Source organism: Bos javanicus, chromosome 16, assembly GCF_032452875.1.
Source record: "Bos javanicus breed banteng chromosome 16, ARS-OSU_banteng_1.0, whole genome shotgun sequence".
Taxonomy (NCBI): Eukaryota; Metazoa; Chordata; class Mammalia; order Artiodactyla; family Bovidae; genus Bos; species Bos javanicus.
In genome coordinates this window covers 3,608,363-3,634,512 of record NC_083883.1, presented here as the reverse complement: position 1 = coordinate 3,634,512, position 26,150 = coordinate 3,608,363, and the positions used below count along the sequence as shown (strand labels likewise).

The 26,150-nt window shown below is 42.8% G+C and overlaps 1 protein-coding gene across 5 annotated transcripts in view; it reads left to right on the top strand.

Moving 5' to 3' along the window:
- The window catches only part of DSTYK (dual serine/threonine and tyrosine protein kinase), a 57,311-nt gene that overhangs the window by 14,702 nt on the left and 16,459 nt on the right, over positions 1-26,150 (top strand). For all 5 annotated transcript variants that reach the window (XR_009729843.1, XM_061381993.1, XM_061381992.1 and 2 more), the window contains exons 2-5: positions 7,513-7,898; positions 20,581-21,250; positions 24,975-25,207; positions 25,608-25,691. Coding sequence is in view for 4 of the 5 variants with exons in the window: in XM_061381993.1 (XP_061237977.1) it covers positions 7,513-7,898; positions 20,581-21,250; positions 24,975-25,207; positions 25,608-25,691 (1,373 nt within the window). In the remaining variant the exon portion in view is untranslated. The remainder of the gene's footprint in view (positions 1-7,512; positions 7,899-20,580; positions 21,251-24,974; positions 25,208-25,607; positions 25,692-26,150) is intronic.

Sequence of the window (26,150 nt, the reverse complement as noted above, 5' to 3'; positions counted from 1 at the left end):
CTTGGCAGAATTATTTCTCTCTCAACTCCTGGGGTTTTTTTTGTAGCTCAGTACTTTGAAGCTTGTAGTAGAATTGACTGTAGTAGAAGGACCAATTCATTTCTCGACTTAGGATTTGTCCTTTACTCTTGGCGCATGTAGTTAATAAGAAATAAAACATTACTACTTATTTGTGTAAATGCAAATTTGTGTCACTGATTACTTCAGTGACTTATAAAATCTTTTGTATTTCAGTCACTTACAGAGAGGACTTCAAGTTCAGTATTAAAGGTGACGTAAAAAAATTTTACCAAAGGAAGGAAATCCTTGGATATCAGGGACAAGTATTGCAGTCGTAACTCTGCTGAGACCTGAATTGACGCTGAAGCCCTGGCAACCTTAGAGTTGCAAGAATAGGAAGCAAAGATAGAGTTCCACTTCATTCACTCCATACGGCCGCCCCTCTTCGGCTGTGGACTGTGCCTTACTCTGGCCTTCACTCATATCATTGATTGGGGTAGAACACAGGCAGGAAGGAGAATGTGTTGCTCTAAATCCACTACGGTAAGTCCCCTCCCTACACATTCTGTTCTGAGAGTATGTTCGTAGTCCAGTCTATTTGTAAGTCCAACAAAGTTAGCCTAGGTACCTAACTAACACAATTGGCTATATAGTACTTTAATACATCTATATAATACTTTTCACACAATACATAAAAAACAAACACACAAAATAAGTCATTTTTGACAATTAAAAAACATTCAGTTTTATTAATATATATTCATTTCACGTATAGTTGAAATCTTTTACAGTTCATTGTGTTGATTAAAATGCAAATTACAGGCTCTCAGAAACGTGACTTAATGACGGTTATGATTTCTGTGATTTACAAAATGGAGGCTAATCATTTAGTAAGCATGGATGTACATTAACTACAAGTAAAAAAGTCATTTTTAATGTTACAGTACGGCATATTGAAAAGTATGGTACAACAGCTGGCATATGGGCTGGCGTCGAGTGAACAGGCGAAAAGAGTTGCTGACTGGAGGAGGGACGGGGTGGGGGAGATGGTAGAGCTGAAGGGTCGTCAGCGACCGGAGACAGAACAAGCTGCAGTTTCGTCACGCCTGACGATTGTGGCTCAGGTTCTGGTGTCTTGCTGGATTCTCTTCTATCTACCCTCTTGAAAAAACGACCCAGTGGTGTCTGGATAGTGGCTCTCCTTTTTTTCTCATCATAGATGACACAGTGGCAGTGGTTTGCGTTCTGAAGGGCTGCTGCGGTCTTCGTGTACTGATACACTCGGCTCCCACGCCTCAGAAACTGACAGTGCCGCCTCAGACAGAGCTAACCTAGGCGACTGGGCGTGGAGTGCGTGTTCTCTCTGACGGTTTGCAGCTCTACTCCAAAAACAATTTAAACGAACTATCTCCGCTAATGGGTCTCTAGATACATCAGTTGTTCCTAGCATTACTTCCCCACTCTACCTTAACTTCAACCCAAAGGGTAATACAGACTAACTGATGAGGGGACTAATAAAAGTTCCTCTGAAAAGTACCTACTTTTTTTTTTTTTTTTTTAAGGAAAGGGACCCTAAGAGCTCTTAGGTAGAATAACAAGATTTTAAAAAAGCGTTCACCACCGAGTGGTCATACTGTCTTTTTCCTCCAAGCTTTGTTCCTCATGGTCTTGGGCAGTTTTCATAAGGAATCTCTCAGTCTGTTTTTAATTGGGGTCCTGCAGCTACTAAGTTGTGTTTGACCCCACATAGGGAGAAAGTGTGGTGTAGGGGAGGGGTGTAGCGGGGAAGGAATTTCTCCTCTACCCTCTTATCTCCACCTGGGCCTAAGAATTAAACTGACATTAAACAGATAAGCAGGAGAAGAGCGTAAATACACTGTTAAATCTTATCTGTACGAGGGAGTCCTCAGAAAAGAATGAAGACCCACAGAAGCAGAGTTGTGCTTCTATATACTGAAATTGGACAAAGAGAAGCAAATTACGAGAGGTGACAAGACAAAGGGGCTTGTAGGGCAGTTAATGGGGGCAAGTGACTAGGAAGACACTGGTTACTTTAACAAGACTTATTTGTACAGACTTTTCTTGACCTCGGCTCCGATAATAAGAATGTTGCTTTCCTCTGTTATAGGGAGGACATCTTCCCAGTGAGGATTTTATTTCTGGCTTTCAGGAAGATAAAAGGGAGGTCAGAGTGCCCTTCTCATACCTGCTGTTTGTTCAGTGCCTTTAGCTCAAAATCATCCTTACGCGAAAGAGGCCTTTTGGGGGATGGTATATTCTGCCACCCTTCACAGACATTGTTTACCACGAGGTATTCATCTGGCCCCCTGAGACCTAAAAAACAGCTCCTGCTCCGTCCTAAATAAATAGAGAAACATGGCTTCTTTTTTGTTCTGTTTTGCCTTTTAAGTTACTGCTTCCTCTTCTGTAAATGAGGATAGTAACAGTTTGTCTCTGGTAGGATTATGAGCATTAAATGAGCTGAGGCAAATAAAATGATGTACTTAGAAAGGGCTCAGTAAATATTGTGGGGGAGGAAAAATAATTTTCCCTCTACCCTTCTAGATTTTTGTCTTTTATAAAAAGACAGACTAATGAGGGGAAAACGACAGATGTGTACACATAGGAGCTACCCAGGAAAAACTAAGTAACTCCGAAATGGCGCAGGCCAATACCTGAAATACCGTCTCTAGCTAAAGATGAAGCACGCTGGGGCGGGGTGAGGTGAGGTGGGGGAGTCAGTTATCGGTGGTTATCAGGAAAAGCACACTAAACAGGGGTAAGGTTGTTAGGCAGTTTAAAGTGGTTGCGTTCTGCATTGAGAAGAGTTTCTAGACATTTCGAGTCTTCCTCCTATTCGTGAAACTGGAGGAATATACCCCTACAAATGGGAGATTTCCCTTTTAAGTATAAATGTCTCTTAGAAAAAGTAACTTCTCAGTTTTCGGAGCTTGACCTGTGTCTGCTAGTTCTTAAAAATAACCTCAAAGTAGTATGTCAAAGAGGCATATTTTGGGATGATATGTTTTGTTCCCCTTCATTATCTGATACAGATAAACAAAATGCATTGCTGCTTAGCTGCTCCTTCTTGTATTTGAAACATTTGTTAACCAAGATAATCTGTATTTAAGAATCATAAAGGGAAAAAAAATGTTTTGGCTGTTAAGACAATTTGCTTTGAATTTTCCTGCAGTCAGAGTCGGCAGGGTTAATGTGTTCCAGCTGAGAGGCCGTGCTGTTACCTTCTGGCAGTCCCATATGCAGATGCCGTTATATTAATTACAGTAGAAAACATGATTAACTCAAAAGTCCTTAACTGTCAGTGAAGCAGCTGCTTTAGCTCTGAAGCAGGTTTTCTTCCTCCTTCCTCCTGTCGTTCTCCCGTTTTTCATCTCTTTTTTAGAGAACCGCTGAGACTGCCCAGGAGGCCCTCAGAGCCCCCGGCTTGCTCCGTCACCTTTTGATCTGCAGCTGTAGCAGTCCAGGGGAGCTCTCCTAATTAACTTCACGTCTCGTTGAAAAACAACCAGACAACTGCCTGGCCCCCTCAGTTATTTTTCTTTCAACAGTTAAAACCTGATGGAATCCTGGAATTTTGGAACTGGAAAGGATGTTAAAGATGATCTAATCCAGCTCCCTAGTTCACAGATGAGAAATCCGAGGCTGAGAGAAACAAGTGGATTGCCAGAGTCACGGGGCCAGTCGGCGGTGAGGCCCCGGGTCAGAGCGCCGCCCCGCCGGTGCTCTGCCCACCGCCCTGCTATGCTCCACCCTCACCAGACCATTTGCCAAGGGGAGCGAGGAGTGGAACCCTCTAGTTTCAGCTTCATTTTTCTCCATGCTCTCGTTCAAATCTTGTAGACACATTGAAGAGCAATGAAAAAAACTAAAGATTAGTGGGAGAAGTGAAGAGCTTGGATAATGATATATTGAAAACCAGATGGAGATATCCATATTGAAGACCTTTTCTCTGTCTAGTAAGTTGCACACACAACCCTAGCAAAGCACCTGGAAACGAAAATTCGAACTGGACTCACTGTCAGCCCCCTCTCCCATTGCACTGGCCGACGGTTGTTTGACTCCAGCGAGTTTATTTATAGTGACCGTTTCTGTCACTGCAGAGGTGGAGGTGTGATACTTTGGGTCAGATGAATAATGGGTGTGTCTGCTGTGGTTTTGGCCAGTGCCACATGGTTTACTGGTTTTCCTATAGTCTCCGAGGTGTTGAGATCTCTCCCTTTGGTCCTGAAAAATGGTTGGTTAGTTTTCGTTCTCTGTTACCCACTCTCCTGGCAGCAGCAGTAGTCACAAAACTCATTTCGACTCACTGTTGTTACTGTGGACCAGCTTTTCTTGTGGGCCCTATGAAGGGTGTTGCTATGAGCTTACTTAGACAGCCACCTGAGCTCTGACTGGAGAGAAAGGAAGTAAGGTGAGAGCGGATCTAGCAGGAGCCCTCGTGCTCAGGCAGAGCCTGGGGGGTAAATCCTGCAGCTGAATGGGGAAGTCCTGTTCTGCTGTCCGCCTCTGCTCTCCATGTTGAGATGAAGGGCGTTTTTAGGAATGACGCTTGCTCCTATACTATTCATGGTCCTGGACTGTTCATCATATTACTGGATTTTTCTGAGTACTTAGTAGAGCCACTTACGGTTTTCTGTAGACAGTTCTCAATGAGCAAACAAATAACAAAACATTTTTTAGTCATTGCGTTGGGTATTGAGGATACAGAGAGAAATACGATGGTTCTTCCTGCCTTTGGTAATTATAAACGTATGACTAGAATAGTCTGAAGAGGTGAGCAAGATTTGCCGTCCCAAAATGTGTCTCTTTGGTATGAGAATTAGTTCAGGCTTGGCTGTTTTAAAGAAACAAAAAGCTCAGCAAGAGTTGTTATCTTCCTCACCTTAACTGCCTAAATGAATTTGTATAGAGGGCCTATCACCGGAGCTAGCTACAGTGTAGTATGAACTCGGTGTCAAAATCTTCTCTATGTCCGGTTGTTTCTGGATGGCCCAGCAAACATTTGTTTACCAAACATTTACTCTTCTGTGAATTGTCTTGTTTCTCTTTGAAGACCCAGCCCCCTGCCCCCTCTCTTTGTTCCAGGATAACGTATGTATCTCATTTAACCTGTCTTTTGAAACTCTCGTGTTCAGATTCCTCATGTGTGTGTAATTAAATTTCATTTTCTACTGTTAATCTTTTTCATGTCAATTTAATTCTTAGCCCCAGCCAGAGGAAACTAAAAGGGTAGAGGAAAATTGTTTTTCCTCCCTGACAACTGTAGTAAATGCTGTTTAGTTGTCAGTGAGGTACGGAGGGACTCAGGACTCCCTACTTGCTGAGTTGTCACACACGCAAGGGGCTGTGTCCCCTTGCTTTTAGTTTGTAAGTCAGAAATTAGACCAGTTGTCTGGTGTTTTTCCCTCGTGCTTAATAAATGCCTTGCATAGAGTTGGGCCCTCAGTTAATGTTTTGCTTCTCATCTCTCCCAGGAGAATAGATTTCCGTGTTTCAGTGTCTCGTATTGCTGGTGTGCTGGTGTGCGCTCATGTGCTTCTGCTGACCAGGTGACGTACTTAACAGGCAGACATGAAAGGAAGAGCGTAATGAAACGCGTAAAGGGGTCTGAGTGAAAGCCAGCTTCTTTAAATCTTTTACTGCCATTTGTTGGAGAGAAGATTTAAAATAGTTTGTAGCAGGATAGGTAGAGTTGAGGGGCTTCCCTGGTGGCTCAGTCAATAAAGAGACCACTTGCAATGCAGGAAACCTGGGTTTGATCCTTGTGTTGGGAAGATCCCTTGGAGAAGGGATAGGCTACCCACTCCAGTATTCTTGGGCTTCCCTGGTGACTCAGATGGTAAAGAATCTTCCTGCAATGTGGGAGACCTGGGTTCGATCCCTGGGTTGGGAAGATCCCCTGGATGAGGGCATGGCAGCCACCTCCAGTATTCTTGCCTGGAGAATCCCATGGACAGAGGAGCCTGGCGGGCTGCAGTCCATGGGGTTGTAGAGTTGGATACGACTGAAGGGACGCATGCAGGTAGAGCCAGAGTGGGACAACCTTTTAAATGAATCTGGCCTCTCTTGCTTCAATTACATAAAATAAATAGCTTAAGAATGGTTTAATGCAGCTCATGGTTACATGACTAAAGCAAATACTGTTTCAGTTGGTGCCACCCTAAATTTTAATGAAGATGTATGTATTTAAATGGCTTCAAATACAGATCGGCTTTCTAACAGCCTAAGAACTGTGTGTCTGTGCCTTTCTGAACAAACACGAAGTTGCCTGAATCTTAGACTTGGGCAGGCACTGTCACTGAACAAGTTGGGGAGTGATTGAGTTTGGAATCGGAGAGTTCCAGTCAACAAATTTCTGGTTCCTTTTCCCAATTAGAAGTTCTCATACTTTAGGAAGCCTTTTTTTTTCTCTTGAGTATTATATGATCTGTTTTGTGGAAGCTTGCAGTATAGATGAGTGTATCCTGGAAAGATATTTCTGAGATAGATCAAATCTTCCTTGATTTGCTTGGATTTTATCCTAACAGGTAGTCCTTTCCCCTTTGTCTTACTTGGGGTCTTGTCTTCCATAAACTGAAAGAATATGATTTGATTAGAGATACTGATCTTAATTAAGCATTCAGTGTTTTAAGAAAACAAATGACTTGGAGCTGGGATGCTGTTACCAGCTATCAGAGAAATGAACCGGAAAAGATTCTATGCTTATGCACACTCAAATAACATTTTATTTCAATGTATGTGTGTTAAAAGACTACACACATTTAGTTACAATAAAATATGGAAAATAAACTGCATGTGGTAGAGTCATTTTAAAGAACCTTTCTGTGTTCGAGTATTAGGTTTTGTGTCACAAGGAAGGTTTTTATTTTGATTTGTGTTCAGTCCTTGCGGGCTTCCGAGGTAGCGCAGTGGTAAAGAATCACCCTCTCAGTGCAGGAGACACAGGAGATGTGGGTTCTATCCCTGGGTTGGAAAGATCCCCTGGAGTAGGAAATGGCGACCCACTCTGGTATTCTTGCCTGGAAAAGTCCATGGCTGAGGAGCCTGACAAGCTACAGTCCATGGTGTCGCAAAGAGTTGTACGTGTCTGAGCATTAACGCACGCGTTCAGTCCTTGGACTCACGTCCCAGTAGCATAGTCTTTTCTGGTTTTGTCAGTTTAATGTCCTTTGATTGAGTCCTTGTAAACTCCTTAGGCTGTCCCTCCACTGATTGAAACCGGGTCAGGAAGGGGAGATTAGGTCACTGCCACGAAATTTCTGGAAAGAAAGAACTGCTCCGGGGGTGAGCCATAGAGGGGACTCCTGTGTGATATTTGAGAAACTTTTCCTTACTGGGATGTTTTTCTGGTATCTCCTTCCACCAAGAGCTTCCTAGAAGTTTCTTTTCTAGGAGGCTGCCATCTAATGGGATCTCTGTGTCAGTCTCTGTCTGCCCCTCCTCACTCTTCTCTCTGTACTCCTTTCTCCTTCCACCCCCGTCCCTGCCCAGGCCAGCTGAGCTGCATTTCCTTCCCACCCAAGGAAGAGAAGCGCCTCCAGCAGATGGTGGACTGCCTGCCCTGCATCTTGATCCTCGGCCAGGACTGCAGTGTCAAGTGCCAGCTGCTGAACCTGCTCTTGGGGGTGCAGGTGCTTCCCACCAACAAGCTGGGCGGTGAGAACTGTAAGCTTCGGCGCCTCCGCTTCACCTATGGGACTCAGACTCGGGTCAGCCTGGCGCTCCCTGACCGGTACGAACTAGTGCACACGCTGGCTGCTCACCAGGGCACCTGGGAGACCGTCCCTGAGGAGGACCTAGAGGCGCGGGAGGACAGTGAGGACGCTGCCCGAGTTCTAGCCGAACTGGAGGTGACGATGCGCCATGCTCTCTTACAGGTACTGGTCTCGTCCTTACACGGGTGCACTCGTAGGCACCAGTTTCATTGTACCTGAGCTTTCTCAGAAAGTAGTTTGGCAGTGTGTACTGTGGGCTCTGAGCATCAGCAGATAGAGTCAAAGGAACGTGATCTAGGAAGTTGAAAACCAGACAAGGCTGTAGCAGTGCCCATCCCTGCCTCTACTGCTGTGCTGCAAGGCCCTGAGCAGTTTGTCTAATCCCTTTCTAAAACTGAAGAATATGATACTTACATCTCAGCCTGCCTTTACAGAGAGAGGATCAGGGTTAGAAATCCTTTTTCATTTCTTAGCAGGAAGGCGTGGCTAGAATTGTCTCTAGCCATCCCTTTCTAAAAGGAACATATGATTGACATTCTTACGGAATTGAAAACAAGTGAAGAACTTACGAGTTTTTTCTTAGATTTGCCATCAGTTCAGAGAAGGCAGTGGCACCCCACTCCAGTACTCTTGCCTGGAAAATCCCATGGACGGAGGAGCCTGGTAGGCTGCAGTCCATGGGGTCGCTAAGAGTCAGACACGACTGAGCGACTTCACTTTGACTTTTCACTTTCATGCACTGGAGAAGGAAATGGCAACCCATTCCAGTGTTCTTGCATGGGGAATCCCAGGGACGGGGGAGCCTGGAGGGCTGCCGTCTATGGGGTCGCACAGAGTCAGACATGACTGAAGCGACTTGGCAGCAGCAGCAGCAGCCGTCATTTACTAAGTGAGCCAGGTCATGTCTCCTACTTTCTAAGGGACTTCAGAACATGAGGACAGATCTGGCTCAAATAAAGAGATCCTATCAACTGAAGAATATGTCTGTTTCTCTCTTGAAGTAAACTCCCGAAGAGGACACAGGTCTTGTGGCATTTCCTAAAAGATAATATTATCTGTCTGGTATTTATATCTCTACCTAGGAAGGACTTGTCTCTTGTGCAAGACTTCCTTTGCTACTGTATAGCTAGGACTAGACTATTTATTAGACCAAAAGGTGACAGGCACAGCATGTGAATGTGTCAGGAGCATGGGGTTGGGCAGAGAAGGTGCCTATGTCAAGGATCAGAAGCTGGCAGGAATAAAAGAAGCAGACATTCTCAGAGAGTTTGTCACCTTGATTAGCTGTGCCAGGAAGGAGGGGCTCGTTTGGCAGGACTTGGAGAGCACTTTCTTCTTCGCTTCACCTACTCCTGTTCTGGAAGGTTTGGTCTCTCAGTCAGTGCAGTGAGGCCTTTGATTGTGGCTTTGGCTTGTGATTCTCTGGAGGTAGAAACTGTCATCTCATTTCTTTCCAGAGTCCAGTTGTCTTTTATCTCAATAAATGCTAGAGGGATTTAGTATACAAACCAGCATTTTCTCTCAGCTCAGTTTCACTGGTGGCTTTCCTCTGTGTTCAGACCGAGAGCGTGCACTTCTTAGCTCCAAGACAATGCGAGAGTTCTCGAATGACTCTGGCTGTGACCCTTGTTTATTGACTGAGCCTGCTCAGTTGACTCATAAGCTTTGTAAGTGTATGATCCAAGCACAGTCTATAGTATTCTGTTCTGGTCTAGTTACTTCAGTTTCCAAGAGCTCAGTGGTTTTCAAACTTTTTTAGATTTTAATTCATGCTCAGAAATAGCATTTTATTATTAGGACCGAGTACATATATACATGTGTGCATTTGGAATAAAGTTCCATGAAACAGTACTTTAACTTCTTGCAAAATACACTGATATTTTCTTCTCTATTCTATTTGACTTCATTTTTTTGAAAAATGATAGCAACCCACTAAATTGTTGATCTGACAATGTATTCTGACCTACAGCTTAAAAAACACTGTTAAATAGCTGAAATGACTGCTCTTGGTTGGGTGGTGATTTTTCCTGTTCTTGAGTTTTAAAAACAGTCTTGGAATGTGAACAAAGCCATCTGTAGGACAGGTGCAGTATTTGATTGATTTCTCTGTGTTCCTTCATTTTGTTGGTTTTGATTTTTAGTGCTCATTTACTTTTGTCCCATGAGCTAAGCTAATAAAGTCACAGAAAAGAAAGTGAGAGCTATTTCCCAAGTGTGTGTGTGTGAGTCGCTCAGTCATGTCTGTGTGTGTGTGTGAGTCTCTCAGTCATGTCTGTGTGTGTGTGTGTGTGTGAGTAGCTCAGTCACGTCTGACTCTTTACGACCCCATAGATTGTAGCCTGCAAGGCTCCTCTGCCCATGAGATTCTCGAGGCAAGAATACTGGAGTGGGTTGCCATTTCCTTCTCCAGGGGATCTTCCCGACCCAGGAATCTAACCCTGGTCTCCTGCATTACAGGCAGATCTTCTACCATCTGAGCCACCAGGGAAGCCATGAGCGCATGTCTTACTGGTGAGAGTTCTCAGCGATGCTCAAGGAATACAGTGTTGTTGTTTAGTCGTTCAGTTGTGTCCAATTCTGGGACCCCATGGGCTATACCATGAGGCTCCTCTGTCCATGGAATTTCCCAGGCGAGAATACTGGAGTGAGTTCCCATTTCCTTCTCCAGGGGATCTTCCCGACCCAGAGATTGAATCCCCATCTCCTGCATTGGCAGGCAGATTCTTTACCACTGAGCCACGAGGGAAACCCCCATGTATATATAGTAAGCACTCAAACTGAGTTAACAATTAAGAAGGCTACTTGGCTGGGAGGGAAGTTAAGATACCTAACCAGTTTTCTCTGCACGGTTGAAATATGTATAGATTCTCTTTCATGAGAAATATCCTTCTCTTTTCTTCAAGAATTTTCTAGCCTCCCGTGTTCTGTTTCATGTGGTTTGTGAGGCTTCTATAGTAATGTTTCTTTGGATCTGCTTTATACGGCAGTGATTTTGATGTGGAAACAGCCACGGACCCCCACATTTCTAACTTTAGAACCCCCTGATGGTGAGCCTCAGAGGGGCCTTAGCCTCTGCAGCCTCAGGCTCTGCTCTGCCACTGTCGTCAGACTCCTGTCTCCATTGGCTTACTGCTGGGAGCATTTCCTAAGCTACCTTGAAGATTTTTCTTGCCAGAGAGAAAGATCTTTTTTTTAGCTCCAGTTATATTTAGAACTAGAGAATTAGCTCTAAACAGCCCTTCAATTTGGTTCCTAAAAGGGGTCGTAAAGAAAGGAAACGTTTAGCTAAAGGAAACCAAGATTGAATTAGGGGAAATGTGATGTTCATTTTTAACTGTCAAATTACTAAAGCAGAATTTCCCCTTACTCTCTTACACAATGGTCATTCTTCTAATATGTTACTTTAAAGTCCTCATAAATTAGCCATTTTCAATTTGTTTCAGAGTAGGGCAACTCACACGGACCCCATACCACATGGTACCCACATGGAATACTACAGTATTCCCAGTTTTTTAGCTCTGGGTCCCCTGAGATTCTCAGTTCATAATTCAATAATAGAGGAATACTGTCAAACCATTAGTTCCTAAAACCTCATTTAGTGTCAAAACATGGTCATTTTCCAGTTGGCAGTACATTTCACCCTTCTCCATGTTCACTAGTTTTGTCTTCATGTACATCCTTCCCATCCTAACCTTCGCCCTCTTTCTGGTGTATATCTCAGCTCCTTCTCTTTTTTGTTCCATTTACAAGTCCAGCGGCACACAGTCGTCTGCCTTAGAATTGCCTCAGTCTGATGTATGTGAGTCTAGATATGTTATTCCCTATGAAGGAATAAAAGGAAACGGAGGTGGTTACGCTTCCTCGGCCTGAGATGGGATTCCTGCAGCCCGGCGGCGGCATCTTATCTCTGACGGCCGTTGGGCAGCCCTCAGCGCTCCGCTCTCACCAGTCGCCCGTGTGTCCCTGCCGGGTGTCCTGGCCCCGCGGAAAAACACGCTGTCACGTGGCCGCGGGGCTGTCACGCGTCCTGGTGCCTGGCTCCTGGTGATGTCTGGGAAGGGGTACTTCAGGGAACTGAAGTACACTGATGTTTACAAGAAAGGTCTAATGACTTGCAAATAAACTTATTTTTTTTCTTTGCTACTTTGAACTCTAATGAGTTGAAATAGTTAAATTTTCTCTTTATAACCCTCAGTAGCCATCAATGGAAGTAATCTATTTGTCATTTCATAGTGACATTGATATTTTTACTTTTTAATCTTTAAAAATTAAAAGCTTTTTATTTGGTATATAATTTTTTAGTTGATTTACAGTGTTGTACAGCAAAGTGATTCAGTCTTATATGTATGTATGTATGTGTCTGTCTGTATATATGTTCTTTTTCAAAGTCTTTTCCATTATGGTTTTCTGCAGGATGTTGAATGTAGTTCTCGGTGCTATACGGTAGAAGCCTCTTGTTTCTCTGTTTTACATATAGTAGTTTGTGTCTGCTAATCCCAAACTCTCACTTAGTTTATTCCTCCTCACCCACTTTCCTCTTTGGTGACCAGAAGTTTGTTTTCTTTATCTGTGAATCTGTTTGTGTTTCATAAATAAGTTGATCTGTATCATATCTTAGATTCCACATATAAGTGACATCATAAGGCATTTATCTTTCTGGTTTCTTTCACTTGGTGTGATGCTCTCTAGCTCCATCCATGTCGCTGGCAACGGCACTACTCCATTCGTTTTGATGGCTGAGGAGAAGTGGACGTTGTGTATATGCACCGCATCTTTATCCATTCCTCTGTGGATGGATGCTTGGGTTGCTCCCGTGTCTTGGCTATTGTAAATAGTGCTACTGTGAACATTAGGGTGCCTGTGTCTTTTCAAATCAGAGTTTTCTCTGGACATATGCCCAGCAGTGGGACTGCTGAATCATAGGGCAACTCTATTTTTGGTTTTTTAAGGAACTTCCATACTGTTCTCCATAGTGGCTATACTAATTTACATTCCTACCAAGAGTGTAGGAGGCTTCTGCACACCCTCTTCACCATTTGTTATTTGTAGTTTTTAATGCTGGCCCTTCTGACTGGTGTGCGATGGTACCTCACTGTAGTTGTATTCTGCTGTTGTGATCTATTTTTTAAAAAATTTTATTGGCGTATAGGTGATGTACAGTGTTGTGTTAGTTTCGGAGTACAGCAAAGTGAATCAGTTACACGTATAACCATTCTTCTTTAGATTCTTTTCCCACATAGGTCCTGACAGAGTGCTGTAACGCGTGATAGTAGGTCCTTGTTAGCCCTCTCTCACATACAGTAGTGTGCGTGTCAGTCGCAGTCCCTCAGGTTATCCCTCCCCCTCTTTTCCTCTCTGGTAATCCTAAATTTGTTTTCTACATCTGTGACTCCATTTCTGTTCTGTAAATACGTTTATTTGTACCATTTTTGTTTAGATTCCACACATAAGCAATATATATGATACTTGTCTTTCCCTACCTGACTTTTTCACTCAGTATGACAACCTCTAGGTCCATCCGTGTCGCTGCAGATGGTAACGTTTTGTTCTTTCTTATGGCTGAGTGATACTCCACTGTATAAGTGTACCATATCTTCTTTATCCGTTCCTCTGTCATCTCCTTATAGTTTTGATTTGCACTTCTCTAATAATTAGCGACGTTGACCATCTTTTCACATGTCTATTGGCCATCTATATCTCTTCTTTGGAGAAACCTGTATTTACGTCTTCTCATTTTTTGATTGGGTCGTTTGTGTTTTTGGTTATTGAGTTATGTGAGCTATATGTGTATTTTGGAAATTAAACCCTTGTCAGTCACATCATTTGCAAATACTGTCTCTCAGTCTGTATATTGTCTTTTCATTTTGATTGTTGATTATTCATATTGATTATTCTTTTCATTTTGCTGTGGAAAAGCTTATAGGTTTGATTAGGCCCCATTTGTTTATTTTGCTTTTATTTCTATTGCCTTGGGATTCTGACTCATGAGCTTTCCGGACACTACTTTGCTGAAGAGACAGTCTTTCTCCATTGTGTATCTTGCTTCCTTTGTTGGAGATTAATTGACCATAGGTGTGTGGGTCTGTTTCTAAGCTCTCTGTTCTGTCCATACAGACACTGTTTTGTTTTTTTTTTTTAATTTCTCAGCAGTTAATACTTTCACAACCCCAAATCAAAGTAAAAATGACAAGTTTATGCAAAATTTAAACCCCCAAATTCATTAAACATTGTTGCTAGAAAACTGTCTTCTTTCAAGTTTTGTTTAATTTTTGGCATTTGTTTTGGTGCCTTATGAAAATAAATTTGTTAAGTGTTGCTTACTTTTAAGTTAGATGCTGTGTCTTCTCTGGAATGTATCTCGATTGAAAGGTAAACCTTATGAAAGAAGTTTGGGTGATAGTCTTTTATCTGACAGTAAGCGGATACTTTTGGAAAAGAGAGTATATGGAATTAGGTCAAAGATGGCCATTTCCAAGGGAAAAATAACAAGGTTGGAGTAATATGTATAAGAGAAATAAAGAATGGTATTCTAAAAATATATATTAAAATAAAGAAACCATTATTTTATGCGGCAAAAAGAAAAGGGAACTAAAAGTAATGTGTTAAAAAAGGATTTGGGAAGTTCAGGCAAATGCTGAATATAAGTTCCTTCTAGGCAGTAATTCTATGTTCTTTGAATTCAGCATCTCTCTGCCTTCCCCTAACACACACTAACATATGTAGTGAAATATAACCAATACATTGCTCTTTGCTAACAAACCTGGTAATAACTTACTATAGGTTAATTTACCTATTAAGGATATGTATGCTTTAAAGGCACGATTCTTTTTAAAATCCCATGCTCGCTGTAGTAGCCTTGATCCCTCTTAAAAAGACTAGCTTAAAGGGCTATTTTCTCAATTCACCACCACTTGTTCACTTTTGGCCTTCCAAGGTTAGCTCTTTGGGAGAAAATCTGGCAGAGATTATGGTCTTAATCATCCTTTTTTGAGCAGAGCAGGGCTTTTTACTTGTTGCCAACATATACTTTTAACACAGAAAGCTAGGACTGTTAGAGTCCCTGAAATGATCTTGTCCATCCTTTATTCTTCTCTCAGAACTTCTCTAACACCAGGCCAGACAATTCCTGACACAGTGGACCTCAGTCACTGTTTATACACGGTCTTTGTAGTCAGGTGAGCCTGGATTTACATCCTGGCTTGGTTACTTAACTGTGTGACTGTGGTCCTAGGGCATCCCCCATTTGTAAAACAGAAGTAATAATCCGTGTGTTTTAGGGCTGGTATGAGGCTTAAATGAGAGGCTAGGTGTAAAGCATCTAGCACAGTGTCTGGCCCATAGTAAGCCTCCCTTTGAATGAATTGAGAGGAGGACTTCGTCCTGTCTCAGCCACCCATCTGTTCCCTGACAGCCATCCATACTGGAACTCCTTCCATTGTGAGACTTAAGTCCTTCTGGTTCCTACTTACTTAGACTTATTATTGTGCTCCATTCAGAAGCAAAGTTCTTCATAATTATTATGAAGTACTTTTGTAATAAAATGAAAGAAGAGAGAGATGTTATAAAGGTAAAAAAAAAATACAGAAGTTAAAGTTATAAAGTTAAAAGGTAACTTTTAACTTTCTTCAGACATTTCTTTCTTCTCCATTCTTCTGTTGTCTTTCTTGATGAGTCTAGTAAATGGTGAGAGAATTCACATTCCTAATTTTGTATCTGTGGACACCTGGATGTTTGAATATCCACACAGTAGGAGGCTATTCAGTACCTTCTTGTCAACTTGTGTGTTATCTGATTCATCACAATATGAAATCAGATAGTTTTGATCCTGGAGGGCTTCATGCTTGTGAGTTGAGATGCAGATCTAAAGCCTTTGCTTTAATGTGTTTGGGATCATAAACACACTTCGGCTTTTAGCATGATGGTCTCATGCTTTCTGTGGCTAGTTGAGGGCTTTGGTTGGGATTATGGTTTTTCTCAAGTCTTGTTCTGATCTGTAAGTTACCACTCCCTACTTTTACTGACTAGGGAGATGAGCTAGTATCCATTTTATGTGGACTACTAGGATGAAGCCCTGGGTTGGCACAGCTGCTTGTGGCCTATTATATTCTAGAAAGCAGCTTAGTCACAGCTCCCCACTGGAGAGTGTTCAGATCAAGAGTCAGGGTATTTTCTGCAGTGTAACAGGGAGAGGGGTATGCATGGACTGTGTGTGCTCAGTGGTGTGACTCTCTGCAACACCATGGAGGGGTGTATTTGCCTTACTGTATAATTGATGTTTAAGAGGGGTAGTGATTTCAGAGAACTGTACACAAATGAGGAAGAATCAACCCTGAGTAAAATGGGGAAAACCTCCTATTGTTCTGTGATAGTGGGCATGGGAGGAGAATTGATGGTGATGGTTGATAGAATATGGAGACAGGGACTGGCGTCCGGGATGTGTCCGTTGTTATGCAAGGGGTAGGACCTAGTTATGTGCTGCTTTTCTGTGTGATGGAATGAGGTTGCAGAGCTGTAGGCAAAGACACTCATGACCTATCTGAGTGTATGATCGTCTTCTGTTTGAACTGTTGGTTAAGACGACCATCCTTAGCTATCGCTGAGGGTGTAATGTACTGTGAGCCATAGCGTAAGAGTCCTCACCAGTCAGAGCCAGTATTCTTAGGAAGTGGTCAGGCTTCGGTGACTGAACCATTTCTTCTTGGCACTTACGATAGTGTAATTTTATATTAAAACACCAAAGAGGAAAATCCTGGTGTTTGCAGAGTAGCAGTTTGCTTTTTTATTATATTCTCTTAGTCTTGCCAAGAGAATTGATGGTAATATATTGGCTTCTGTAGATTCCACAGATTTGTGCAGATATATTATACAAGAGACATCTCTTTAGGAATTTTCTGCGACTCAAAATGGGAATTATGGCATATTCTTCTGATTCCTTGGATTCTTCTTCCTTGACTGATTTCAGAGCAAAATGCTTCCTCCCTGCTTCATTCTTAGAGTAGACGCAAACAGCAGTTCCAGATAAATGTGTGAGATATGGGTTAAAAAATAGACAGTTTTACATATGATGATTGAAAATGGTTTTGAGCAAATAGTAAAGGCATCATTCATTCATCCAGTAATTACACATTTATTTATTGAATGCTCAGTAAGTGCAAACACTGTTCTAAGTGCCAGGAAGGAGTACAGTCTTCCATGAAATAGTCTGAGGTCAGTCTTCCCTCTCAGGTGGCTGTAATATATGGGCCAAGAATAGGGCTCATCCTCTCTTGAATTTTTTTCACTCCCTGTCTCCAGGAGACATTGTGGCTTCCCTTTTTGTTTATAACCGTCAGGCATGAGTCATCTCTTTGCCGTGAGTATTGCAGAATCATGTATCACATTCCAGTCTAGTTTGTACTGCTGCCAGGGTCTCAGCAGCAGCTCTTTTTGCCTGTCTTCCAACAGTCAAGATAGTCAGAACAGTGAGACCTGCTACACAAATTAATTAACTGGGGAATGGAGAAGAGAGAGCACGGTACTTGTTTTCTATATGTTTTTGTTTGTACAAGATATATTTAGGAGTAGATACCTTCTTTCTAGGTGCCAATGCACCAGGCAGTATCTACCATCAGAGTTCATTTTAGGGGGATTGTTAAAGCTTGATGTATAGCTGACGTATAGTATTATATAAGTTACAGGTAGAAAATGTAGTGGTTCACAATTCTTAAAGGTTATATTCCATTTATAGTTATTTATAAAATACGGGCTATATTCCCTGAAGCTTATTTATTTTATGCACAGCAGTTTGTGCCTCATAATCCCCTACCCCGATCTTTCCCATCTCTCCTTCCTTGTCCGCACTGGTAACCACTAGTTTTTTCTCTGTACCTGTGTGTTTCCTTTTCGTTACAATCACTAGCTTGGTTTATTTCTTGGATTCCACATGTACGTGAGATTGTACAGAGTTTGTCTTTCTGTGTCCGTTTCACTTGGCACAGTGCCCTCCAGGTCCATCCACGTTGCTGCGGATGCCAGATTTCATTCTTCTTATGGCTGAGGAGGAGTCCACTGTATGTGTATGTGTGCGTGTGTGTGTTATAGATGAAAATGTTAGTTGCTTAGTCATCTGACGCTTTGTGACCCCATAAACTGTAGCCCACCAGGTTCCTCCGTCCATGTCATTCTCCGGGCAAGAATACTGGAGTAGGTAGCCATTCCCTTCTCCAGGGGGTCTTCCAGTCCCATGGATCAGATTTTCTTACCATCTGAACCACCAGGGAAGTATAGGTAGGGGGTGTGTGTGTGTGTGTGTGTATACATATATATACCACATCTTCTCTATCCACTGAATCCTGTTTTTTTTTTTTTTCAAAAATGAATTTGCATTTGTGAGCAAATAAAGTCAGCTCTCCTTTACAAAGGATGTTGGTTCTACAAGTGGACTTGGCGGCTTTGGCTGACGGTTCTGTTGCACACTTAAAATGGTCCTTTGAGAAAAACCTGGAAATTCACTTCAAAATTTTAAGAAAATCCATCAAATAAACAAGCAGCAAAATTCTTCCTGAAAACTTTCTAAACAATACTTACTTTGGTTTAAATATTTAGACTTTTTTCTCTTAATATTTCTCTAATAAGTTTGATTCATTTATATCTTTAAAAAGATATATTTAAGACAAAAGCCATTTAAAAAAATTTTTTAAAGCCACTGTCACCTATAATTATCTTGTTATAACTTTTCATTTCTTGAAATTCTCTTCTAGTCTGTAATTACTATATGTAATTAGAATGTTGCATTTAAGCGATTGCATGCTATACTGTGGACCTTAAATGTCCTTATGTACCCTCTTTTTTGAATGTGCCTCATGAAACGATTCATACTCCAGCACTGTGACTCAGGGCAGTGAGAGGTGGCTTGTTTCAAGTAGCAGAGTGAGTGTCAGATTAGTCTTCCAATCAGAAAACATTCCATGCAGTTTGAGGCACAGGTGAATCGCAGATTTCTTCTTGGCCTAGGCTTGGCTAGAAAGCTAGTAGATTTATACAGTGTTTGCTCAAATTACAAATGATGAGATGCTAAAAGCACTTTTAGTTTTAGGGAGTTCAAAGTGGCCAGCCAAATGAAAGCTCTGTGGCCTACCTGAGAATAAAATTTATGAATTCTTTGTTGAGGAAGAAGGTGAGACCTTTGTGCTTTGGTGGAAGTAAGAGCTTGCTGTCTCTCACTCTCTGTTCTTTAGTACAGGCACACGTACACACACACACACACACACACACACTTACACATAGTACAAGAAGCAATAAGCTGGCATTTCCCAGCCCTTTCTCCATTGTCTGGAGAAGGAGATAAAAAAGGAAAACTCTTTAAAACATTTTAGAATTCTGCAAAGGATTGATTTTGAGTCTGCAGACTTCAGGGTTGGTGTGCCTGCAGTGGTAATATGGGCACGAGTCTCTAGATCAGTGTTTAGGTCTGGAGTGCCAGGCAAAGTAGGCAGTTTCAGAGGTTTAGAGGAGCAAAATTTATTTCCCTCCATATTCCCATATGGATGGAAATGTATGCTCTTAAGTGAGTCGAGATCCTTAGTGAAGAAGTAGAATGATAAGCAGAAACTACTAGCTAGGGAAATGACCTGTTTAGGAGTTGGGTGTATCAGTGATGATTGGCTTCAAACATAGTTAACAATCAGAAAAATAGGGGTTTGCTTAAGCAAGACAGAGGTTAATATATTTTTCCCTTATATAAGTCCAAAGCTAGGCAGTTGAGAGCTGGTGTGGCAGCTCTGTAGTCATCAGAGATCCAAGCTCCCGATTTCTTTTTGCTTCCTCATCCTCAGGCTGGCTTCTACTCTCAGGATTGCCTAGGGACTGTAGGATGACCACTGCTGCTCTGTCTGTCACACCTGTGCTCCAGGCAAGAAGGGCAGGGCCAAAGGGTGTACTTGCTAGCAGATTCAACCCTTTGAAGAGCTTTCTGTTGTCCTACCTATTATTGGCTGCCCCATCTATGAAAGACATTGCCTTCCCAATGATGCAGAAGTTAAATATTGGGTAGGCAGACCTTAGTCTCTGCCGGACCAACTGATCATGAGCATAAAGGTATTCCTGAGACCTAGATGGCTGAGACCGTGGGATGTTTGCCAACTCTTAAGATAGGATGGTAATGTTTGACACATCTAACCTTTAGTTTGCTGCTTGATTGATTGATTCAACAGTGTTAAGGACTTACTCTATACCAGGCACTGGACTTACAGGAGTGAGAAAGATAGACATGTTCCCTCTCTCGGAAGAGTTTATGGGCTAATTGGGAAAAAAACAACTTGTTTTTAAATAAGTAAATTATAAGTATATAAGTGTATTGACCATTAAGAGAAGCAGAAGTAGCGAGTGCTCCCCTAATAGGGATTTCCTATTAGGAGAGACTCCAGAAGGGTATGACACAGTGTATACACTGAGATTTAAAGGATGCATGGGAGTTAGAAAGTTGAGGATGAGTCAGGTTAGAAAGAGGGGGAGGAATGTTCCAGGCAGATCCACTCCCAGTCTAAGAGTTCTTCACAGAGGGAATCAGCGGGAGTTTCCAAAGCAACAAAAGGGATTCCAGGTTCTTTTTTAATCTAAATGGCTGAAAGGACTGCCATCCTTCCTACTTACTTGTTTTTTCACTCTCTCTTGATGAGTGCCTGCCTGCTTAGGTGGCACCAGGGAGTGTTGCTAACCGAGGAAGGAGGGGGACAAGTGATTAGGGCATATACTGAAGCCCAGTTGCCCCATCATAGGTCTGGATTTTGGTCTCAGTGTGGGACTCTGGGGAGGCAAGGACTGGTTCTGACCCTGAAGTGCTGATATGACCCCCTTCCCCTTCCAGGAAGTGGACATTGTGGTAGCACCGTGCCAAGGCCTCCGGCCCACAGTGGATGTTCTGAGTGACTTGGTGAATGATTTCTTGCCTGTGATAACCTATGCGCTCCACAAAGATGAACTCTCTGAGAGGGATGAGCAAGAGCTTCAGGAAATCCGAAAGTATTTCTCCTTTCCTATATTCTTTTTCAAAGTGCCGAAGCTGGGCTCGGAGATAATTGACTCCTCCACTGAAAGAATGGAGAGTGAAAGATCGCCACTTCATCGACAGCTGACTGACCTGGGCTATCTGAGCAGCAGCCACTGTAACTGTGGGGCCCCCGGCCAGGACACCAAAGCTCAGAGCATGTTGGTGGAGCAAAGTGAGAAGCTGAGACACTTGAACACGTTTTCTCACCAGGTGCTGCAGACTCGCCTGGTGGACGCAGCCAAGGCCCTGAACCTGGTGCACTGCCGCTGCCTCGACATCTTCATTAACCAGGCTTTTGACATGCAGCGGGACCTGCAGATTACGCCCAAACGTCTGGAATACACTCGAAAAAAGGAGAATGAGCTGTACGAATCATTGATGAATATTGCCAACCGGAAGCAAGAGGAAATGAAGGACATGATCGTTGAGACTCTTAACACCATGAAGGAGGAACTTCTGGATGATGCTGCCAACATGGAGTTCAAAGGTGGGTCTTAGAGCTTGGTAGGGTGCAGGAACTGGGGCATCCTTGAACCCTTTCCAGGTGGCGTAGAGTACGTCAATTCTGAAGCCCAAAGGTACCTACCCCGATGGGGCTCATTAGCAGCAGCCTACCTGAAATCATTGAGCGAAGTTGGCCTCTCTTCTTCTGAGAGGCCTTCTTGGAAAAGTCTGCCATCATTCCTTCCTATTTGATAAATTCATCCCAATACTGCTCTTTAGTCTCCAGTTCCTATTTGTATCCCCTTGCCTTTTTAAGACTGGAGAAGAGCTGCTTGAAGAATGTCAGAGTCATGCTTTAATCCTGACTCCTTTGTCATGGCCCATGCTGCTTTGTTGGTTCTTTTTTGTGTGTCATGGTCTCATTTTCTTTTCAGGGTGCTCCTGAGACCTAACTCAGAAGGATTTCCCAAAGTAGCGATTTTAGCTTTTCTGGCATTCCTATACTTCATGAGTGACTGTTAACAAAACTGGGCCAAATGCTTAGGTCTTTTGGTATCTGAGGTCTGGGTGCTACTGACTTTGTATAGTGACTCCTGTGTGAACATTAGCTCTCAGTTCAGTTCAGTCGCTCAGTCACGTCCAACTCTTTGCAACCCCATGGACTACAGCACACCAGGCCTCCCTGTCCAGCACCAACTCCCGGAGCTTTCTCAAACTCATGTCCATTGAGTCAGTGATGCCATCCACCCATCTCATCCTCTGCCATCCCCTCTCCTCCTGCCTTCAGTCTTTCCCAGCATCAGGGTCATTTCCAGTGAGTCAGCTCTTCACATCAAGAAGTCAATATATTGGAGCTTCAACTTCAGCATTAGTCCTTCCAATGAATATTCAGGACTGATTTCCTTTAGGATTGACTAGTTGGATCTCCTTGCAGTCCAAGGGACTCTCAAGAATCTTCTCCAACACCACAGTTCAAAAGCATCAATTCTTTGATGCTAAGCTTTCTTTATAGTCCAACTCACATCCATACATGACTACTGAAAAAAAACCATAGCTTTGACTAGACGGACCTTTGCCGACACAGTAATGTCTCTGCTTTTTAATATGCTGTCTAGATAGATCATAGCTTTTTTTCCAAGGAGCAAGCGTCTTTTAATTTCATGGCTCCAGTCACCATCTGCAGTGATTTTGGAGCCCAAGAAAATAAAGTCTGTCACTGTTTCCCCATCTATTTGCCATTAAGTGATGGGACCGGATGCCATGATCTTAGTTTTTTGGATGTTGAGTTTTAAGCCAGCTTTTTCACTCTCCTCTTTCACTTTCATCAAGAGGCTCTTTAGTTTCTCTTTACTTCCTGTCATAAGGGTGATATCATCTGCATATCTGAGGTTATTGATATTCTCCCGGCAGTCTTGATTCCAGCTTGTGCTTCATCCAGCCTGGTGTTTCTCATGATGTACCCTGCATATAAGTTAAATAAATAGGGTGACAGTATACAGCCTTGATGTACTCCTTTCCCAATTTGAAACCAGTCTGTTGTTCCATGTCCAGTTCTAACTGTTGCTTCTTGACCTGTATACAGATTTCTCGGGAGGCAGGTCAGGTGGTCTGGTATTCCCATCTCTTTCAGAATTTTCCAGTGTGTTGTGATCCACACAGTCACAGGCTTTGGCATAATCAGTAAAGCAGAAGTAGATGTTTTTCTGGAACTCTCTTGCTTATTCTGTGATCCAAAGGATGTTGGCAATTAGATCTCTGGTTCCTCTGCCTTTTTAAATCCAGCTTGAACATCTGGAAGTTCTCAGTTCATGTGCTGTTGAAGCCTGGCTTGGAGAATTTTGAGCATTGCTTTGCTAGCGTGTGAGATGAGTGCAATTGTATGGTAGTTTGAACATTCTTTGGCATTGCCTTTCTTTGGGACTGGAATGAAAATTGACCTTTTATAGTCCTGTGGCCACTGCTGAGTTTTCCAAATTTGCTGGCATATTGAGTGCAGCACTTTAACAGCACCATCTTTTCGGACTTGAAGTAGCTCAACTGGAATTCCATCACCTCCACTAGCTTTGTTCATAGTGATGCTTCCTAAGGCCTTGATTTTGCACTCCAGGATGTCTGGCTCTAGGTGAGTGATCACACCATCGTGATTATCTGGGTCATGAAGAACTTTTTTGAATAGTTCTTCTGTGTATTCTTGCCACCTCTTCTTAATATCTTCTGCTTCTATTAGGTCCATACCATTTCTGTCCTTTATTGTGCCCATCTTTGTATGAGAGGTTCCTTTGGTAGCTCTGATTTTCTTAAAGAGATCTCTAGTCTTTCCCATTCTGTTGTTTTCCTCATTTCTTTTCATTGATCACTGAGGAAGGCTTTCTTATCTCTCCTTGCTGTTTTTGGAACTCTGCATTCAGATGGGTAGGTATATCTTTCCTTTTCTCCTTTGCCTTTGCTTCTTTTCTTTTCTTTTCTCAGATATTTGTAAGGCCTCCTCAGACAACCATTTTGCCTTTTGCATTTCTTTTTCTTGGAGATGGTCTTGATCACTGCCTCCTGTACAATGTCATGAACTTCCATCCATAGTTCTTAATGTAGTAGAACAGCCTCCATAGGTGGGTTCTGCTTATTACCATTTTCTAAGGCTCAGATCGGAGAAGGCAATGGCAACCCACTCCAGTACTCTTGCCTGGAAAATCCCATGGATGGAGGAGCCTGGTGGGCTGCAGTCCGTGGGGTCGCTAGGAGTCGGACACAACTGAGCAACTTCACTTTCACCTTTCACTTTCACGCATTGGAGAAGGAAATGGCAACCCACTCCAGTGTTCTTGCCTGGAGAATCCCAGGGACGGGGAGCCTGGTGGGCTGCCGTCTCTGGGGTCTCACAGAGTTGGACATGACTGAAGCGACTTAGCAGCAGCAACAAGGCTCAGATAGCTTCAGTAATTTGCTCAAGGTCACACAGATACTAAGTAGTAGAGGCAGAACTTGAATCTAGACAGTCTGATTCCTGAGCTCATGCTCACAATTTCCACACTTACTTCGTCTTTATCTATTCCCAGTTATTGATGTTACCATCTTCCTGGGAACCAGCTTCAAAACCTCAGCATGGGGACTTCCCTGGCAGTCCAGACGTTCAGACTCTGCACTTCCAATGCAAGGATGCACATTTGTATCCTTGAGGCAATGACAGCATTCCAGTTTTACTTTTTATTTCTCTAGTAATTGATTAGAATTGAATTGTTGACTCTTGGATTTTTCTCATTAATTTGCTCGGAAGTGTGAAATATTACAAAGATTAGAGGCTTTGGAATTCATGAGCTTTGCGTTCAAATGCTAGGTATATTATTCCCTAACTCCAGCATCCCCTCCCAGTGCCCAGTTTATTCTTTTTTTGGAGCTTTTTCCTGATGTATCAAATATAACCAGTGATACCCTTCTGACGTGTTGTTAGGGTTAGATTAGATTAGATATGTAAAATACTTCCTGTGCATTTCAGATAGCCTGCACTCAGTGAGTGTTGTTCCTTCCCTTCTGTAAATGTGGTGTAAGAGCTGACAGGATCAGGAGGTTCATTCTGTACAACAGGTGCTCCTTCAGGACTCCTAGATGCCTGAAATGGTTGAGGATCGCGTGGCCCCGCATGCTGAGAGTCCGAGGTAGTCAGCCATGTGTGTTTTGTAGCCATCAGCATGCTAGCTCCTTGGGTCCGACTTTATTCAGTGTACCTGCCCATTCCCCTCACAACCAACTAGCTTTTTGCTGTGCCTCCATAGATGTCATTGTCCCTGAGAATGGAGAACCAGTGGGCACCAGAGAGATCAAATGCTGCATCCGACAGATCCAGGAGCTCATCATTTCCCGGCTTAATCAAGCAGTGGCTAACAAGCTGATCAGCTCCGTGGATTACCTACGTGAGAGCTTCGTTGGAACCCTGGAACGGTGTCTGCAGAGCCTGGAGAAGTCTCAGGATGTCTCAGTTCACATCACCAGTAATTATCTCAAACAGGTACTCAGAGGGTAGTTAAGAGCTGGCCACAGATAACACATGAAATGGAATCCACCCACGAGCCCAGCGTCAAGTTAGCCAAGAATTTCCCTTTCAGTCTTTTTGCCAGTCCAGTTTGAATTTTGTTTTCCTGTCTCATGACCACTGTCTGTGGGAGGCGCTTGTGAACTGTCAGGTTGCAGTTCAGCCGATGAGCAAGATGATGAAGATGAAGTAGAGGGGTCCCACTGGTCACAAAACAGATGATCGCCCTGCCTTGACTCTGCACATACATTGAGGGGTGGATTTGGCAACCTTGAAACTGGACCATGTTCTTGAAATAAATATCATTTGTTGCATTTTTAAATTATCCACTTTACTCAGGGCATATTGACTTTCTTATTGTGTCTTCTTTTTTCAGATCTTAAATGCTGCCTATCATGTTGAAGTCACATTTCACTCAGGGTCCTCAGTTACAAGGATGCTGTGGGAGCAAATCAAACAGGTAGAGGTTTTTTAGGGAAAGATTTTTCAGCCCCTAATTGGCTCAAATGAATCTTGGTCGCTCCAACAGGAACTAATGTCTAGGATGTCTGTCCTAGACAAACTGATATCTGTCAATATGGGTGGCCGTTTGTCCTGATTTCCCTGCCTGGGGAAGTTCTGATTTATGCCTGTTCTGAAATAATTATTAACAGTGTCCCCTTTAACTCTTAGAAGTGATGTATCTAAGTGATATTTTTTGGAGCCATAAAGCTCTACTTCTCTAGCTGTTTCATGTTCTTTTCCCCAACCTAAGTGTTTTCTCAGAACCAGGCTTTGTTACCAAAGACCATGAATAGAATTTATTTTCTGGTATTCAGTCTGGTTCTTATATTGAATTATTTGCTGACTTTAGAAAGGGATTTACCAGGCACCCCCAGTACTGACTGTAATGTATTGAGGATTCGTGAACATGCATTCC